Source organism: Triturus cristatus, chromosome 9 (assembly GCF_964204655.1).
Source record: "Triturus cristatus chromosome 9, aTriCri1.1, whole genome shotgun sequence".
NCBI lineage: Eukaryota > Metazoa > Chordata > Amphibia > Caudata > Salamandridae > Triturus > Triturus cristatus.
In genome coordinates, this window is record NC_140592.1 from 1208247860 (window position 1) to 1208267803 (window position 19944).

At 45.3% G+C, this 19944-nt stretch overlaps 1 protein-coding gene across 4 annotated transcripts in view; it reads left to right on the top strand.

The window, feature by feature from the left end:
- Positions 1-19944, top strand: part of MAX (MYC associated transcriptional regulator X) — a 146289-nt gene that overhangs the window by 54243 nt on the left and 72102 nt on the right. For 2 of the 4 annotated variants that reach the window (XM_085627220.1, XM_085627222.1), the window contains 2 exons: positions 2819-2938; positions 12526-12649. In XM_085627220.1, the coding sequence (XP_085483346.1) occupies positions 2819-2938; positions 12526-12649 (244 nt within the window). The remainder of the gene's footprint in view (positions 1-2818; positions 2939-12525; positions 12650-19944) is intronic. The other 2 variants (XM_085627221.1, XM_085627223.1) reach the window with 1 other exon arrangement.

Here is a 19944-nt window from a genome sequence, read left to right on the forward strand (position 1 = left end):
CAGAAGATACCCGGTTTCAGGACGGCACCTTTATGGACAGTGTCTCGCTCAGTCGTCTCCGCTCTGCGCTACGCCCCTCGTTGCCCAGTTTCCCTTTAGAGCCAGACCCGGTCTTGCCCCTTTCACTAGTAATTGAAAGACCTAGCGGGGCACATCTCATTTCTAAACTATACAAAGCTTGTGCGTCATTGAGGCCAGTGCATGATGACAAGGTTCGCGCGGACTGGTAGACGTATTTTGGCCACCCCATCACTGATGATCAATGGGCCAAATGCTTCGTGGTGACAAAAGATGTCTCTCCCAACAGCAGACATAAACTCTTGCATTTTAAATTCCTACGCAGAATTTATATTACCCCAGCCAGGGCACACAGATTTGACCAGACCGCACACTTACCAAAAATGTGCAGCCTCATATGCTTATTTTGACCACCTCACATGGACTTGCCCTAAACTACACACCTACTGGGAAGAAATACACAACGCGCTAGGGACCATGATGAAACTGACCCTTACCACCATACCGGAAGAAGCGCTATTGGGATACACTGTTAACTTTCCCAAATCAGTCAGACATTTTACACCCCTCAGTTTGTTAGCTAAATGCGAAATTGCCCTGCTATGGGGCCGTAAGACCGCTCCTACATTGGCGGGCTGACTTCGTAGCATGGCTTACTGTAATACTAGTTGCGAGATCTATGCCGGTGTCCTGCCAGGCTCTTCCCGCCCCAGGGACATTTTGGGTACGTACAGAGCGTAGGCAGAATCACTACGGCAGACCTCTGGCTCTCAATTAAACCATGGTATAGTTTCAGAAGGCGTGTGGGGTAAAGTATGCTTCACACAATACCTGTGCGCAGTGTTCCTTTCCCCCCTCACGGAAGGCCGCCCTGCCTGTTGCCACGGCTTATTGTATGTACAGACTCCTACAAGAGACAAAATTGGTCTTCTCATCGCTAACTGCCTCAAAACGCAGGAGAGGATTGCTCTGTGGGACTTTGCTGTTATTTCAAGATGTCAATGTTTTTTGATGTTACACAGCTTCTACCACGACTGTTCTGCGATAAGGATATGATGTCTTTTCACAGCATATTAGTCCCTTTAACCTTTCTTATTATTTGGATATTATGTCGTTGACAGTGAACATGTATGCCTGTTTTACCTTGTGATTGTCGAAACGATAAAGTTAAAAAAAATAAAAGAAGGCGAAAGTAAAAGAAAATGCAGTGCTAACAGGTGGGTGGAAAACCTAGAAATGTAGGTCACGTGTTTTAACCACACCCTTAAGTGCATAGGCCACGGCTCTTTTAGAGACCCCGGTCCCCCAAAAACAAACTTTTCTCTTCCCACTTAAACCTGTTGTCATCTTTGACTCTACCCAGAGTAGTGATTCTCATCTCCTGCTAATAGTAGTTTAATGCATCAATCTTCCCCACCCCCTCCCCCCCCCCCCCGTAAAGCGTTTGAATAGCAGTGCATGAGAGTCTGGTTTACATAAGGTATACACTGAATGATCAAGGTTTAAAATTCTTCATCCCAAGGATGCGTGGTAGGCATGCTGAAACAAATATTTTGTTTTTATGTTTTTTTTTAATGCAGCTGGCTTTTTAATGTTTCAGTCTAGTCTCAAACTGCAAGCTAGACCCTTAGGCTGTGCCAGTGCTTTGTGTACACTTATTTTTAGTAGTGCAAACTACTAACTTCTCTGTGTGTGCCATAGAAAGATCTAGGCATGCACACAGTCAGTCTTGAATACGCTGAGCTCACTCGATAGATTTTAAGTTAGTTCCACAATGCCTGTCCCATTTCAGATCTTTTAGGCTAACTACTGCATTAATGAGTTCCATTGATCTAGTGTACATATTATTAAATACTGGAATGGGTCCATGTGTCCTGGACTTGGATGCGCGCTGATGCAGGCTTGCAGGAGGTGTACTATATGTAGTGGATGCTGTACAAACCTCGTAGTTTGAGGCAATCGATTCCGTTTTTGCATCTCAGATCCTGGTAGACCCAGCTTGCTACTTCACACTGTTAAATGCAGGCTTCAGTATTAGACGCCAAAACCTGCGTGTGCTGCTTAGGTTTGCTGGTACTGAGCAGGCAACTTTGTTCCCTAAAAAAAAAAAGTCTAAATTGTATTAATCTAGGAGTTTTTTTGATTTTTTTTTTTTTTTTCTCCTCTCAATGCACTGGAATTAGATGCTAAGCATTGTCTGATACAGCACGGCTCCATCGTTTTTATTACACAGGGTGTTCCATTGCAAGTGCCTCAATCTTGATGATGTTGCTTTTCTTCTATACCTCCTCCCTATGTGGTATAAGGTTTGAGGATAATAGTAATAGTATTTATATAGCACTCCCTACCCCTGACAAAGCTTTGAAGACCCGCCACATTGTGTATGCCCCACACTAGATTTACAGTTTTACATTTTCTAGAATGTTTATTTTGTTTTGTTATAGTATGTAAATTATTTTTGCACTTTTTTTATTTTACTTGCCCTCTACATTCACAATAACATTCCTCCATCAATCATTAAGGGGTAGAGCCACCCCACCTCTAGGTATACAGCCTTCCACTTTGTAACATTTCATTTGCTTGTGCTGTACACTGCACTGATGCAAACTGTTTTTGTTCTTTAAATCGCTCTAAAATCTATAAAATCCTTTTTGCCTTAAAATGTTCCTTTTATTATGGTTGGACACCCCTGCTCAATTTGTAAACTACGCTCTGTGCATAGCCTTGTCAATTGATCTTGCCTTGTACCACTCTGCTCCATCTCGTTATATTCACAAATTCTCCGTTTCTTTTATTCCAGGCCGACAAACGGGCACACCACAATGCACTGGAACGCAAGCGCAGGGACCACATCAAAGACAGCTTTCACAGTTTACGCGACTCCGTCCCTTCCCTTCAAGGAGAGAAGGTTAGTGCATCGGTTAGTGAAAACTCCTTTTTTTACCTTTCTCTTTATTCAATTATTGTCATTTTTGTTGTGTTGTATGATGCGCTGCTTAACGAACTGTTGTAAAGTGGCTGTGTGCAGGTGAAACGTGTTGTGAATGGTTGCTGTTCGTCGTTCAAATGTGCTGGAATCAGATGTTTAACCATGACCTTTTGTTTTAGGTATCGACAAATGCCAGTCAAGAGAGGCTCCTTATGGGTTATTTCAGCCATCCTCACTCAGGCCTTCACAATCCCTCTTTCTGCCCTGTTGGTGAACGTTCTGCATTGTAATGATAATTCTATGAGGTTTATGTCCTCCGCAAATGAGGGTTACAACTTTAATCCCGATTAGAACTCATTCATGTCAATCGTTCTGAATCAGAGTATGTGTCCTCTGTCCCTGTGCAGAATTTACTGCGTAGCGTTGTCAAAGTAGTATAGTTTGAAGTAAAATGAGTAGTTGGCCTTTGTGGCAACAAATGGCCGTACTTCTCAGTCATTGTACCCTTGTCCACCAATGCCTATGATGCCCCTACAGGGTGTTTGAAATTCCCGTCTGCATTTGCTTTGGAGGGGCATAAAAATAACATGACCCTGCAGGTTATCTTCTCTGGTTCATGCAATATTGCACAGTGTAGGCAGCAAATTCATTTCACAGTCCACAAATAAGGTCTGTGTTGAATAACGCAAGTCTGCTGTCCAGTGAACTCTGGAGTTGGCAGTCACAAGACCTTACCGTAGTCTGGTGGAGCTAGGACACTTCTAGGACTTAATGGTCTTGTTCGAGTGTACGATACATGGGATGCCTTGACACCGGGATTCTAGAACAGCCGGAGGTCCCTAGTCCTGTGGCACCATATATCCAGAAATAGAAGTGATGGGACAAGTTAAAATAATCCAAATTGCCGAATGTACCTTGGTGCAGTATACTTTAAGAAGATCTTGAGAGAGGAGGATAGTCTTGCACAGAGAAGCACTGCACCTGCTATCCTCCAGGCAGTCTGTCTGAGTAGTAAATTATTTATACTGGCTACAGAACTACAACAGCGAACAGTATTCGTTAAAGCGATGCAAAATGCACAGCGAGTGCAACTTCAGTAAAAACCTTTTCATAATAACCAGCTGTTGTGACCGGTGATTGCAAAATGGCTCTCGGGAAACCATTATACCCAGCAAGAGTTTTTAAATGAGAGGAAGCTTTAAATGCAGCAAAATTTATCTGATATACCCAATTATAGCCTCACCTTGAAATGAAGAGAGATGAATCTTAATACTTGTTAGTGTCAAATGTTGGATTCCTTGGAATCAGCCACTCCACCAGAATAGAAGCCTGCCCCTACAAACTATTTCTTGGTCTTTTTGACTTTGTGTGATGTTCCATTTGGTGAGCCAGTGCCAGACAAGACCTCTCCCATCTGTGTAGATTCAAGGCATGCATGCAAGCCCGCTAATTGTTTCGCTGCACATTGCTTGCGTGCCTGAGCTTGTGGATTGTCACTTGGGCGGGGCAGAGGCCTGGAGCAGTCATTATCAATTTCGTCCCTCGTCGTAATGTCAACAGGCAACAGTGTATGTTATAAAAAATGCAGAGGTGAAGGGTGGTTGGAAAGTGATAGTTGCCACCTGATTACATTGGAAGAAACTGAAAGCCAGTTTGCTCATTGCAAGACATTCCTTGCCTGCTCTTGACGATCATGTTTCTGTATCTTATTCTTGTGCTGTTTGCGGTTTGTGTGAAGCCAACAGCAAAGCTAGGTTTGATTTGAAGATGCTAGGCGGGAGAGGGTAGTGCTTTTGACATTGCTACCATGTTTAACTGAAGACCTGTTTCTTCCCAGTGCTACCTCCCTACAGTGCCCGAGATGTGAAGCTCTCACCCAGCACTGACGGGGTTTCCAGGACGAAATGGAGGCAGCCGGAACATGCAGGGGCGCTCGCGTCCCAGTGTCCTTCACTCGTGTCCGGCAGTCCTCTGTGCGGTGGATCTTGGAAGGACCTAGTTGTGGGACTGTTGCCTCTGGATATTGTATTTTCTCTTTGCATTTTTGTGGTTATAGAATGCTATGTACTCAGAATTAAATCTCATTACTGTAGAATACTTTGGAGGAGTGGGTGGAGGATTGTATTTGTATTCCTTCGAGGGCTCGATGATTCTCTTGTGACCTCCTGTAAGGCTTAATGTTAAGTCTTTCGTACAGCAAAAATTGACTAGGTTCTAATAGGTGCTCATGTGCCCCTATATCGCATGTATTCCCTCTACCTTGCTCACATAGGCATCCAGCAACAAATTCCACAATTTTTGCACCTTAAATGTTTTATGTAAATGCTTACGTTTTGCTATAAATTGTAGTTGCTTTTCTGTTTTGGTGCTATCAAACCTACAGGTGAAGTATTCAAAGCCTTCTATTTGGTATGGCATGCCCCCAGTCTTTCGAGCTTAGGGTGCAGATGTGCCAACCTTTCAACTTTCAAATGTTATGTTGCCAGTCCTGTAGCAAACAAAATATGGCGCATTACAAGTGAAGCAGGTCACAAGCTGATGGCTTTGGATGAGCAAATGTGGGAAAAAGACACTAAATCAAGTTGAATTACATTTGTGAGGTTAAAACACGGAGGTGAGACTATCCATTGCCACATTTTTAAGAGAATAGTGAACATGCGCAAGTGTGCTCTGAACATCTTTGAGTTAGCACACAGGTTAAGGAACTAATTTGGTCTTTGGGGAAAAACACACAGCGTTTTTCTTTTTCCTTGATAATATTATCTGCATTCCTAGTTGTAAGAAGACTTGTCCTCTCATTTCTACAAAATGCTGCCTTTACCAGGCGTGGATTCGGAGGTGCTATCTTAAAACTTGTTTTTGGGTTTAAGTGAGGGTGGGTAGACCTGCAAGAGTGGGTGGAGTGGCAAGAATTTTGACTAGATAAAGAACATGACTAGTTAGTGCTTTCCAGGAAGGCTTAATTTGAAAGTTGTATCTTCCATTAAATCCTCCCCTCCAATTAGGTGGCAATTAGGATTTTATTTTACAAAATGTTTCTTCCTAAAACCATTATAAATTACCGTGCTAGGCATATGTCTGTGCTTCCAAGTGCTTAGACTTGTATTTGTACTGTACTCTATGCCAGCCTAAAGTTGGTTCAAAAGGCCAGGCGAGATAGAAAGAAGGACCCAAGATAGTAAAGGAGGCAACAAGATGAGGCTTTGTGGGGCGGAGTGGACAAAGTGGCTGTCTCCAAGAACCTAATAACTGACTGTACATTAAGGAGACGGAGATCTCTTTACAATAGGTGATGCCCAATTGAGTTCTAACGGGGTCGAATCCATGACAGATTTTCAGCATTACTGTTGCTTTTGAAATTGATTTCCATTGATTCGATCTTTGGCAATTTATTGTACACAGATATGCTGAAATTCTGCCATGTATCACATCCTCATGATATTAGGGCTTCAGCATTAGGCCGACAAGCCAATAAGTTGAGGACTGTGGAAAAAAAATTCCTCTTGGTTTAGAATTAATCAGCAGAGATCAACAGTTGCTCAACTTGTGGAAGCTGATGCAAATGCATAAGCGTTGTGTGGTGTTCAGCTTCAGAGATTGTTGAAGTTGCTACAGAACAAATTTACAGTCCAAAGTGGTAACTGATGAACACCTCAAGGAACCAACTAATTTGATCTGACTCCTGGTTGACGGTATCGTATGTGATATAAAATATCCAGAAGATCAGGAAGGTGGTATCCATAGTAAAACTTGTCTTCCCTATACCAGTTGCTCTTCGTGATCTTAAGAGACCCTCTTCAGATCAGGATGTTTAAAAAGTTTTTTTGAAATTTTTTTTTTTTTAAGTGCAGCATGGATGCAGAGGGTGTACAAGCCTTAGATTCCTGTGGAATCTTGCTCGGAACACCAAAAGTTGACTAGCACATAGTTCTCAAATCAACATTATTAGTAACTGCAGTCTGGCAAGTTTTCATAGTCTTTGACCTCAAATATATCTGGTGCACGTTTTCCAGACATTACCTCAGATGTAAAAGATGAGATCTTGTAATCTGTTCATAAAATCATCAAACCAAGACTTACAAATTTGCAATCATAGCAGCGTGTAAAACACATTCAGCCTTGCTAAAGATAGCCTAGGACTTCTAAAAACCATACAAGTCATTCCCTGATCTTGAAGACCATACTGATGTATAATATGCCTGGTGCTATACTTTTGTTTAAGATGGAAATCTGGAATGGTGCAGAGGTCAATTTAGCCTGAGTGTTACATTTATTACTGTTGGGTACTGCCTGTCCTTGAAGTCCGTAGAAACCAAAGGGTTGTTATTGCATACCCATATATAATGTGCTCTTATATTTTCTTCTGTATCGTGGCAGCCATTGCCAATGAGATTGTTGTCCAGTGCAGCATCAATACAGTATTTCTGGTTGGAGGAACTCACCACCATATTAAATGAGGATGGTCGAACTGGCTGGTATGCTTCTGCAAGCACCAACCTTTTTTCCTTCATTGATTTTGCGATGGTATGGTTCTGGAGCCCTGTTCACTTAATTCAGAAACATCAGCATACACTTCTTATGGTTGCTGAAAGTGCCTTCAACCCACTGGCCCTACTTTATATCGAACAGTGGTTAATTCACCATAGGGAAGAGACCAAGTGAGAGGCTGACTCCCAAAAATGAGGACCCAGGTTTTATCACTGTTACATTTAAGATGGCTCTGTTTATGCATTTGGCCACAGGGCACCCACAAAAATGTCTTAAAAGCAGGTCTTGTTCCCAAGAAAGAAAGAAATGAGCAGAAAGCTGATTAAGTGATACACATACATGCAGGAGCCAGCCCACGGCTTCCAGCTGCAATCTTCCGTTGATAAATTATAATTGAAGCCAGACATCAAAATTCACCAGCAGGAGATTACCCCACCAGGTATTTTTAGGTGCTTTGTCTAAAGATAGCTTTCACAGTAAACCTACATCTTATTTTTTTCATTTTGGTGACATAATAGCCACAATGAAAGCTTGAATTTATAATTGGACTACAACATTGTGTTTTGTTTGTCAAACTGTCCTTTCTTTACTCCATTAGAATTTTTTTTTTGATACTCCTATTATTCTAAAGTTAGGAATACAATCCACAGGCCTGGCTATAGCTGTGGCGCAGTATGAAAACATAGAGGCACACAAATTACAGTTGGAGATTCACAGGGTGGGACTTGGATCACTGCGGTGCCTCTGGTATTCTAAGCCAGTTTTACTCCACTACCACGCAGGTGTTTTACTCTACAGTGTGTTTGATATATTTGGATTGCGGTCACTTGTACCCCTGCCTATTACTGTTTTGGGCCATTGACTGGTACTGCATTTTTTGTTTTCTAAATATTGAACTGCATGTCTTGACACAAGAAGCGAAGTTTAAGGCAGAAATGTGTATATTAGAAGAAGAAATGTGTATCCTTTAATATGTGAAATCTGTCTTGCTGGATAACCAATATCCCTACATCACAGGTAGCACAATGCCTCATTCAAATGTAAGTTTGATAATTTGCAATACAGGTTGTCTGCAGTCATGAATGTTCTTATTTTATATATCTCCTCATTTCTGTGTTGATAAAAGGTACTCTTATGTACAGAAAAGTGCAAGCGCAGCCAAGCCTCTGATGCATTAACCATTTGTAGTTCAGTTTCTGTAATACATTGCCAAATTCTATTGTACTAAAATATATATATATATATATATATATAATAAACCTTAACAGGGATGCAAATGTAAGGATAAACGTAAACCTCAAACGTAGCATTACAATTGGGGGTGAGCCCAATTGCTCTCTTAGGAGGTTATAGATTTAGATATTAATCTGTATTACTTAAGCTTTTCAGTGTCTGCTACACTCCTTTCCTGTTGGTCTCTCACTTCCCTTGACTCCACCCCATTTTTGAGTGTTTTAGTTTAACTACACTTTAAGTGGCCTCCAGTTTCAGCCTCATCTTGGATTTTCAAGGCTAGATGCCTGTATGTGGTAGAGCCAATATGTATCACCCATTGTCCTGCCCCCGAGGTTATTCTATGCCATATATTGGAGTCACGAGAGAAGACTAGAAGGAGTTTGATTAGCAAAGGCAATCTGGGATAAGCATATATTGCTCTTCTTAGAGAAACTCCAATTTGTGCTCTTGTAAATACCAAATAAAAAAATTCTCCGTTTGAGCAGGCTTTGTGAAATAGATGATTTTTCCTGCCACAGAAGAAGACTAAGGAATTGAGGTTATGAATTGAGGCTGCCTTCATTATAACTCTCCTTGTAATTGGTCGGAACTGGTATCCTAGTAAACTGTGTCCAATTTCATTAGCAATGTTTCCCATGCCAACGTAACCCAAACGGTGCACCTGTCGGGTCGTGATAGTAACATTATATAAGCAATTTAATTGAATGTGCCTTTGTTAGATCTTCTAAATTCTAGCGAAAGCACAGTTTTTGAAACACTGGAATTAAATGGGAGTTAAGATATTGGAAATGTGCATTAAAAAAAAAGTATTAAAACCATGCTCATGATACATTGTATACCATCGAGACCTATCCAATATTGTAAAACATACAGGGCAGTTAAGTAGAGACTGTATCCAAAAGCAGCACAATCTCTATAGGGGCGCTTTTACGGCCGATCACACTTTATATTGCAGGTGTTCCCCCTCCTTGTATAACCACGTGGAACACAATGCCCACGTATCAACACCCCCTGTAAGCCCACCATGTCCCCCACCCTTTACGGACTTTCTGGGCTGGCCCCTGCTTTGGTAGGCTCTTTACTGCTCCCTAGCACCAATCCTGGTCGGACTCTCAATCCATGAGTCACGGCAGATCTGCACTACCGCAGTATTCTGCTTAGCCACCCTCTCGGCCAGCAGCAGTCAAATTTTCAAATATTTAGGCCAGTGCTCCTCGCCAGATGCAGTCTGCATCAACCACTATGCATGAGGATGACTGATCTTGAGAAGTGACAGAGTACATGACTAGTGACAGCCCCCTCCCGTATCACAAGGCAGTCTCGTAGGCTGTGAAAAATGTACCCCCTTGTCCACATCACCGAAGTCCTGTTGAGGTGGACATCCTCCCAAGTTTGGCTAGGCAGGTTTGTGAGTAGTTGAATTGATGTAGGATCTTAAGTTGGACCAGATGAAATCTAGTCAGTTATGCTATTTCGCATAAACTCTGAATTGCCTTTACTCATTAGTCATCCTCTAGGTCCCCAAGATCACCCACCCCGGCAGCCTGCAACTCCACCAATGAGTCAGGGGAGTTATTGACCAACTTCCAATATATTGTAGAAATAGCTTTGTCAGCGATATGTTCCATAAGGGAGGCGATAGTCTATGGGCGAAACCTCCCGTAAGTGCTCCCCATCTAATATGTGCCTCCCGCAGGCCATGGCCCAGCTGCAGATATTTATCTTTCAGTTTCCTGCTGCTCAAATTCCTGTCTCAGGGTTTCGAACGGTATATAGGCCTGGTCCCACCAGGCATCTCCCATGTTTTATTCCTCCCCCCACCACCACTACATGCCCAGCGGTGGCACTAAATTTAGGGATATCAGTCGCCCCAAAAAATCAACTCATCACAAAAAAAGTGCTAATCCTAACCCCCTCCCGCCCCCTTCAGCGCTGCCTCGTGAGCCTGAAACCGCCCCCTTCACTCCCCAAACTTGCAGCCTGCCTGTCGCCCCATAAAAAACTAACGTGGGTGGGCTGCACTTGCCCCCTTAGTGCATGGACGGATTAGCATTTTCACTATATGATCCCTTTACTTTGAACCTATTTCAAAGTGTCAATTCCAGCATTTTATATAGATCGTGTCTCCGCCAAAGGCAAACACCCCCTCCTGCGTACCCACATGTAAGTTTCCAGTGTTTTAGGAATGGCGTTAGTCAATCACACATCATCATTCCCAACAGCATTACTTCCTATTTCATAGTTACAGAGCCCATTTGAGTTAATGCTCGCATGTTTGTAGGAGAGCCGTGGGAGCGCTGACCGCCAGGGGAGGGAGAGCGCCACTGCTGTTGACTGGCATCCTGGCACCGTTTTTTGCTGTTATTTGCCCCTCTACTTCTTGCTTTGCGCCAGCCCTCCATCTTTTTCCATGCCTCCTCTGGGGTGGCAAAGTGCCACAATTTGCTCTCCGTAATCACTTGTAAATTGGCCAGATAAAACATCATGTACTTAATGTTTGTACCGCAGTGCTCTTTATTTCGTCTAAGCTCCGCCCTTGCTTTTGCACTTGTAAGGTGGAAACAGGGAAGAATCTGATGATCACATTGTGCAGGTCCCCATGTACTCTGACCACCGGCAGGGTTGCGTTGTGGTCTCTGTAGTTGAAAATCCTGGATATTATGGTGCCTGGAGGTACACCCGGCTTCGGTGGGGTGGCCCAACGCCCTGTGCGCTGTTTGTTGATCCTCCTCTATTTCTCTTCTTGATCCTCCATCTTGGCTGTAAGGATTGCTTTTTGCTTCATCAAATTTTGGACCTGTTCCTCCAATCTTAGTGGTTGATTGTAATCCATTGCTTTGGAACGCTACAGTCTTCAACTTATCCGACATGTTGTGGAAATCCGCCTGTAGGAGATTGAAATCTATTTTAACTGATTCCAGTTTTGGCTCAATTTTTGGCCCGCTGCTCGTGTCCATATTTCGGGTGGCTCGGTCAGAGGCAGTCATCACAATGGCGTATTTATCGAGATTGTCTGTTGGTTGGCAACTTCGTGTTTTTTATCATGTCCCCCGCCACTCAGCCTTGTGTCACCACTTATCATCCACCTCAGTCCACTGTGCACTTACTCGGTGTCTCGTGGGAGCCTCAGTCCAGAGCTCCCGCCAGATGGTGAGACACACGCAGACGCTTCCCACAGATGTATTTCACTTCAGCGTTGCACCTAGAGCGTCCCATTTTTAAACATACCTGTACTCCACAAGAGCTACCTGTAGTGGACATTCATGGACTGCGTTTAACTTCTCCTATTCAGTCGCTTCATTTTCAGGTCTCACGCCGCGTCATCCCCATCTCGCTCTCCCCCATGTAGTTTCAAAGGTGGTAGCTCGAACAGTCAAAATTGTACTGGTCTGTTACGGACTGTGGTGCCTCTCGGTCTAAAGTGGTAATGTGTCACGGTGCAGTGGAGTGGGTCAGGGGGCAGCCAAAAACACGCAAAATTTCACACAGCATTGAGGCGGACTCTAAAGCAATGTGTTTTCCCACCCTCCAGACTGGAAACAGGCCGCTGTGCAATCTCCTTAGTGCTGCCGATATACTCCGAAATGTTGATATTTTTAACCATTAAGAGGAGACTTTCTAAGCCTGCAGTTATTATTAATGCCCTGTTAATTCCTTTTTCTCCTTGCTTTGAATTTCCCAAAATATTTTAATGTATTCCCTTTGTTATCATTTGCAAAAGTAATTCATTTTCATTTCGTCTCTCTCTATCTCTCTCTCTCTCTCTCTCTCTCTCTCTCCTCTTTTGACATTTAAACCTGTGCCGAGAAAGAATTTGGTTACTGTTTCAGTCTAGGTTCATTTTGTCTCGACAGGCTTCCCGTGCCCAAATCTTGGACAAAGCCACAGAGTATATTCAGTATATGCGAAGGAAAAACCACACTCACCAGCAAGACATTGATGACCTGAAGAGACAAAATGCACTATTGGAGCAGCAAGGTGAGCATTCATGGCACTGTTATTGTGATCTCTGGGTGTCTTCTCCTAGTGTAATCATTAGAAAACCTTTTGTGCAGATCAAGCTATGAGGTGAAGCGCCTTTTTCCTCTGGCAGTTCGTTTTTGTTACCCATCTACGACTGGAAGCAAGTTATAAGATTGGTACAGAGGGCGAGACTGTAGGAGGGTGCGAGTTCTCTTTAGAGTAAGTCTTGTAGCTGGGAGGTGACAGGTATGGTTTGCAGCCCTAGTTCTTTATCTCACTCTTAGTGGAGGATGGAGGGAATCTGCAAAATGTCTGTGGGGCTAGCATAAAGTTTATTAAAGTAGCAGGTGAAGGCCTGCGATCAGCTTTGTTTTTCTTGATCTCAGACAACACAACCCGCCTGCGAGTGTTTGACCTACTGAAGGTTTTAAACGCCGCCCCATCCCCCCCCCCCCCCCCCCCCCCCCCCTGCCCATTTGTGAAGTTAATTTCTGGGACCATGGCATTCACTTCATGGAACAGGGAAATCTGGTGTGGAGTGATTTTTGTATTAACGTGAGTTTTTAAGCGGATGCTAGTGTATAGGTAAGCATCCATGGATTGGGTGCTGTTGACACTTTGTGGCATAGAGCTGCGGCGGTCGAAGGTTCATCAGTGCAAGCTTATTTACTATTGCTATCAATGAGCACGGATTGTCTATCCCTGGTCTGTGAGGTGCAGTTCAAATGTCCATGGCATACACTGCTACTCGGGACAAAAGGGGTGGATGGAAATGCTTTCATCAGTCCGGAATGCAGGAAAGTAGGTGATCTTGGCACATTTCATAATGTAAAGTTTACGCCATTACAATCTATCACAATATGCTTATCATTCTTGCCTCCGCTCCAATCAACAAACCAGCCGAGACAGAGGAACGGCTCCAGCTTGATGAGTGATCAGACAGTCCTGTACCTTCGACAGGATGTCTGTGTCTAGCCTCTCAGACTGGTACCCGAGGGTGTGCAGTTTGAGAGGACCTGGTAGGGCGACTCTGGAGGTAGTATGTCATCTTAGAAAGCTGAATCCCAACCATTCTTGGCAGCGGCTGACAAAATCCAGGTGACGTGTAAAAGATTTCCTGAGAGTTGGATAGGGCTGGGCGGGGGATTGTGCTGAGGGAGGAGCCTACACAGAGCAGAGACCGTTTGGACTGCAAGAGTGTTGTGTGTAGGGGAGACTATTTGCCTCACAGTATAGAAACGGGTTGATAGCTGGTTGGTGGTACTTTTCTACTGTCACGATATATACCTTCTGATGATGAATTGGCCACCATTTTACTGCAACTTTACGAAGTGATCGTTTATTAACCATGTAGGACTTCACTTGCCATCACAGAATTTAAAGCGGTCCAGGAAGGAGCATGATGAATCTTTCTGGTTGTCTTCTGGTCCTAGTGGTTGAATTAAAGCGGATTATTCGGATTAGAAGGAAGCTGATTGGGTAAACTCCTAGTGATAGCACTTCCTAGTTTATTGGTGGTTGTAAGAAAGTGCCCTCTTTTTTGCATGGTTGCCCCCACTTTTTGCTAAACTGCTGATGTGCTTTGACCGAGTGTGCCCTGGGTTCCTGCCAAACAGGTACCCAGGGCCTATGTTCTTTCCCTAAACTGCATTGAAAACAAAACACAATTGGCACTAATTGGCCACAGGTCAGTCCCTTGTAAATGGTACCACAGGTACCAAGGACACTGTGGCCAGGGAAGGTCTCTAAGGACTGCAGCACCTACTGTGCCACCCTTAGAGGCCCTGTACCATTACACACACACTGCCTTTGCAGGCTGTATGTTTTGGTGCAGAACAAAGTGAAGAGTCAATATGGTACACATCCCTGTGTGCCATGCCTACAACTCACTGCTGTGGCATAGGTCAGCCACCTCTCTAGCTGGGTGAACTATACCAATGGTGAGGGTACAGGTGCATGAGCCCTGTACCCCTACAGTGTCGAAGCCAAATCTTAGACATTGTAAGTGCAGTAATGCCATTAAGAGTATATGGGGCTGGGAGTTTGTCATTACGAACTCCACAGCACCATAATGGCTTTACTGAAAACTGGGAAGTTTGGTATCAAACTTCTCAGCAATTAAACCCACACTGATGCCTGTGAGGGATTTAATGAAAAATGCACACAGATGGCATCTTAAAAATGCCCCCGCAAAAAGGCCTAACACTAGTGTCCAGGCTGAGTGGCCGCTCGCCAGCTGCCACCACCAGACATGTTTCTGGACCCCTGGCTCGAGAGCCTGCTGCTCTTGGTGGTCTGAAACTATGCACATCCTGGGATGAGGTGCCAAGCCTCCTCCCCCAGGATGGGCAGGGTCCACGAAGGGGAAGCTTCAAACGCTTACCGCCTTAGTGAGCTTTCCCAGGCCTTTTGCTGCTTCCAGCAACTGCCCCCCCCCCTCCGCCGGTTCTTACCCCCACTTTAGGTGGGAGAATCGGTGGGAAAACTAAGTGAGGAAGGGAGGTGTGCCCACCTTTGCCAACCCCACCCATCACGTGGGGGAGTCGAGGTGAAGAACAACTCTCAGTCCATGCCATCTTGCAGATGGGGAGACCCAGGCAACCAGAGTGAGGCATATGCCCCCCTTCTGGAGAATGGCATAATTGGGGGTTAATCCACCCCAAGGAAGGGTCCCATTGGTCCCAACCTTTACCCTCCTGTAACTCCCCTAAATCTACTATTTAGGGGCAACCCTGAACCTTGCCTCCTCAGACAAGAACCGACTAAGAAGAAAAGAAGGACCGAAGAAGCAGTGTCCTGCAGCCAGCACCCTTGAACACCGAGGACCTGCCCTACCTTGCACAGAAAAGACTGTCTCCCATGAGCACCAGATTTGCTCACCCACAGACTCTGGCTCCGGTCAAATCTGTGAATCTGCACCAGACGCCTACGGCCCGAGTTAAAGTCGCCCAACACCACAAAGAGGTCTCCTTGGTGATCCTGATATCTGGTGATCTCTGACCTGCCTCTAATCTCACAGGAAGTCTGCTGCCTCTTTCTGAAGATGTTATTTCAGAGGAAACTATGGCAAGGGAAGAGGCAGAGGTAACTCTACCCGCACTTCCCCCTCAAACAAGCAGTGACTTCCCTCCGTTATCCCCCGATCATTCCACTCCTGTCAGGACGACTCTCAAAATTCCTGCCTGTCTGGAATTCAATCACTTCAGACAAGTGGGTACTACAAATTATCCAGTATGGTTACTGCCTGGAGCTTACAGACACTCCCCCAAATATTCTTCCAAGATCAAATGCAATGTCACCAGAGCATCTTACCCTCCTAAAGCAGGAGGTTCCCACTCTCTTGGAAAAAACAATATAGAACCAGTCCCATTACAATAACAAGGGACCGGGGTATCCTGTATTTTTTAATTCCCAAAAAGGACAGCTCTCAGGTCTATACTAGACCTTGGAGAGTTAAATCTGTACATCCAGTCAGACTGCTTTTACATAGTCACACTCCAACAACTGCACCCACTCCTTCAGCAAGGCAATTTTTTTTCCACCTTGGACTTAGAGGACGCATATTTCCATATTCCCATTCACCCTCCTAACCGGAAATCCTCAGGTTTGTGGTGGGCGAACATTATCATTTCAAAGTTCTCCCATTCGATGTAACTACAGCACCCAGGGTTTTCACCAAGTGTCTAGCAGTAGTCGCGGCTCATCTAAGAAGACAGCACATTCACGTCTTCCCCTACCTAGACGATTGGCTAATAAAAGCCAGCTCGCAACAGAGCTGCATAAAACACACTCGAAAAACTGTCTGACTGCTTCATGGCCTGGGTTTCACAGTTAACCTCTCCAAATCTCATCTCTAACCATCCAACTCACAAGTGTACCTCAGATCCACAATAAACACTCAAAACTCTAGCATATCCCAACCCAGTCAAGATACGCAACATGCAAACTCTAATAGCGCAGTTTCAGCCTCAACACTCATTACCAGCTGCAATTGTTAAGAATGATGGTATCTTGCATCTAATCGTTCCTTATGCAAGAATCCAAATGCGTCCCTTACAAGAATGTTTAGCACGTTAGTAGAATCAGACTCAAGGTCAGTTATCAGATCTAGTGTTGGTGGATGGCCGCACTCATTGCTCTGCAGTGGTGGAACATACAAAACCTTTCCAAGGGTGTGAGAAGTTGGCCTGGTATATGATGTTCACTAGTTAAAGTGACAACCTTGTACCATGCCAAGCAACCCTTATGGTGTGGTTGTAAGTCAACCTTTTCGGACCCGCTGCCCTAGTGGTAGCGTAGGCTAAGCAGTCTTTCAGGCTAAACTCGTTTAGGCATGTGAAGCAAGCTGTTTTACCTTATGTAACCCCCTTTTATACCAATGAAAGGACACCACACAGATATATTCAAAATATATATGTATTTATTACTCAAAGTATCCCCTAGACTCTTTATGAGCACAGGAGCACAAATCGTTAAACAAGAAAGTATCGCAATATACAGAAGTTGCACTTTATATGGATAGGCCCTGGTGGCCGCTCGAACCATATACTAAAATAGTGGTATAAGTACCACGACTAGGAAAGGTAGAAGGCCTAGGGCCTCTAGAATCGCTGGGCCTACAAGGAGCTAACTTTAGTTAGTGACCAGGAGGTCCACGGGTCGCGTGTGCAGTGAGGAAAGTTACACGCGGGCTCCCATAGGTTTTCAATGGGTGCGTAAAAGTTCAAAAGTTACTGCTAGAAGGGTCTTCTGGTTGAACTACGAAATCAAGACTTCAAACCTAGACATTAGAGATGTTACTCTACACTTGTGCACCGGAGTGCCAGCTTTACCTCCCCCACAGGAAGCGGGTGCATAGGGCTCGAAGTGCGTCGGGTTTCGTCTTATCTGTTCAATGGAGCCTGACGACAAAGATGCTGCAGGCGGTCGGTCCAGAAGAGATGCGGTGGATCCAAGGGTGGATCGGAGTTGTAGAAGACCTGTAAGCAGAGGGGACAGTGTTCAGTCACTAGCCAGTGACCGGCGTGGCACCAGGTAGGTACCAGGCGATGTCGGGTGCAAACAGGTGAAGAGGTGTAGCTTGTCTCTGCAGCCACGTGGTCCCTGAAGGTCGACGATGTCCAGGAGTCGGTTCACGAGCTGTCCCACGCAGGCTCTCGGTGTCGGCGACTCAAAAGAAGCGAACAAGCCGTGGCAAAAGCAGGAGTCGCAGGAATCTAAGAAAGCTTGTAGTTCTGACCAGCAAGGTCAGAGGGGCTGCTCCTTTGGAGGGCAGCAGGGGCCAGTCTGGAGCAACCAGACCAGCGTCGTAGTTTTCAAGATAGTTCGCCAAGATGGCCACTAGCCAACGGGCCAGGGACCGGGCAGGCGCGTCGAGTCGCAAAGTGCAGAAGGGCCCCACGCAGATCGTGGAGATGCTGGAGGGCTCACCTTTGGTGCAGATGCTGCTCGGATGTTGGGCTTCTCAGGACCCAAAGCACAACTCTGAGGGAGCCTCTGTTGTCGCGCTTGCAGCTTGTCGAGTGTCTTCCAAGATGGCTGGCTCCACGTGTCTCGGTGCCTCCACGGGTTCCTTCTTTGCAGGGACTGTGGATCGGGCTGTGAGGTCTGGAGGTCCAGTTCTTGTCGATCTCTGGGCTCGGGCTCCGGCGGGAGGCGGCGGCAAAGCAGACGTTGATTCGCTGGTTGGTGCTTGCGTTAGCAAGATGGTCACTCCCTGACCACAGGGGAGATTTCCTTCAGTCTTTTGTGCAGCAGAACGTCGAAGTTCCCGTCTTTTTCTTAGTGTTAAGTTGATTCCAGGATGTCTGAAGTCTTAGGACACAGCTCCTACCTTTAAGCGGATTCTAAGGGCCGGACTACCTGCTAGGTCCCTCCCTAAGGGTGGGACCAGGAAGGGGGGTGGTTACACCCCCAATCCTTTGTCCAGCTCGCCCCAGGTCCAGGGCTGGTGTGCCCCAGGACCGGTTTGAACTGGCATATGCACCGAGGCTCCTTGTGAGCCTCAGGCATGTCTGATTCTATTCACGCCCTACCTGACCAATACACAAAATCCTGTCTGGGGTGGCGCTCGCACCTCCCCTGGCAGGAAACCCTTTGTCCACGTCTCCCAAGCTGGAAGGACTCCCAGCAGCAGGAGGGCAGACTTGTGTCTGTGGTGACAGCGTCCATTTTGTGGAGCTGAGGCTATGTCTGATTTTACCCGGGTTTCAGGTTCTGTACATGTCGTGTCCCTCTAGAAGGGTGGAATGCTAACCCCGTCGCCAGAACTGGCGAGAGGTTAGTACTCCAATTCGTATGACACCTTACTCGACATGTTTTGATAAAGCCAAACCAAAGATAGCATTTAACCGCGAGGTTCATAATGCACTTAAGAGTATATGGTATGACGATATCTGGAAACGGTAGAAGGAAGTTCTTCCGACCACTGCAGACAGGCTCAGCTCATGCCAGAGCACCATCTCACATGGAACCAAGCACTCTGCCTTCAGGATTGTTAAGGCCTGCCATAGGAGTGACTTATAGGTTAACATGTGTCCCATTTAAGGTTAGGTATAGGTATACTACACCTAAGTAAGAGGTGGTTACACCAACTTACCCCAGCTGAGTGATCAGCCAGTTGTGTCAAATTGTTAGGCCAGGCCAGGGATGGCACAATACATGCTTCAGCCCCTGGTAGGCCTTAGATACACCAATGCCCTGGGTACCTAGTGTACACTGGTACAGGGGGCTCACAGGGTGATCTAGTTCCAATTGGTTATGCACCTAAAGTGCATAGTGTCAATTTAGTAGAGAGAACAGCAGGCTGGGGGTCTGATTAGCAGGCCCACAGCCTCAATATGTCAAAAACCAGTGAAGCAAAAAGCAAAAACTTGGGGTGACCATAGGATAGACCCTACTCTCCTACAAAGGGGCAGCCATTCGTCGACCCGGTTCCACAGATGACTCATCGCTCACTGGTTGGGGAGCTCATCTTCAAAAACATACCATTCAGGGGATGTGGACTCTGCAGCAAAAGCAACTCCACATAAACCATCTAGAACCGCTAGCAATTTTTCTAGCATTGAATGCCTTTCAACTTCACCTGATAGACAAAGTTGTCCTGATTCGCACAGACATGATAGCAATGTACTACATACAAAAACAGGGGGGAACACACTCTGTCCAGCTCTCACAGCTAGCCCAGAGCATCAGGAAATGGGCCATACCTCAAATTATATCTCCTTGCAGAACACCTTCCAGGAGTAAACAACCAGATTGCAGATCTGCTCAGTAGTCAACGACAGCAGATCCACAAATGAGAACTTCAC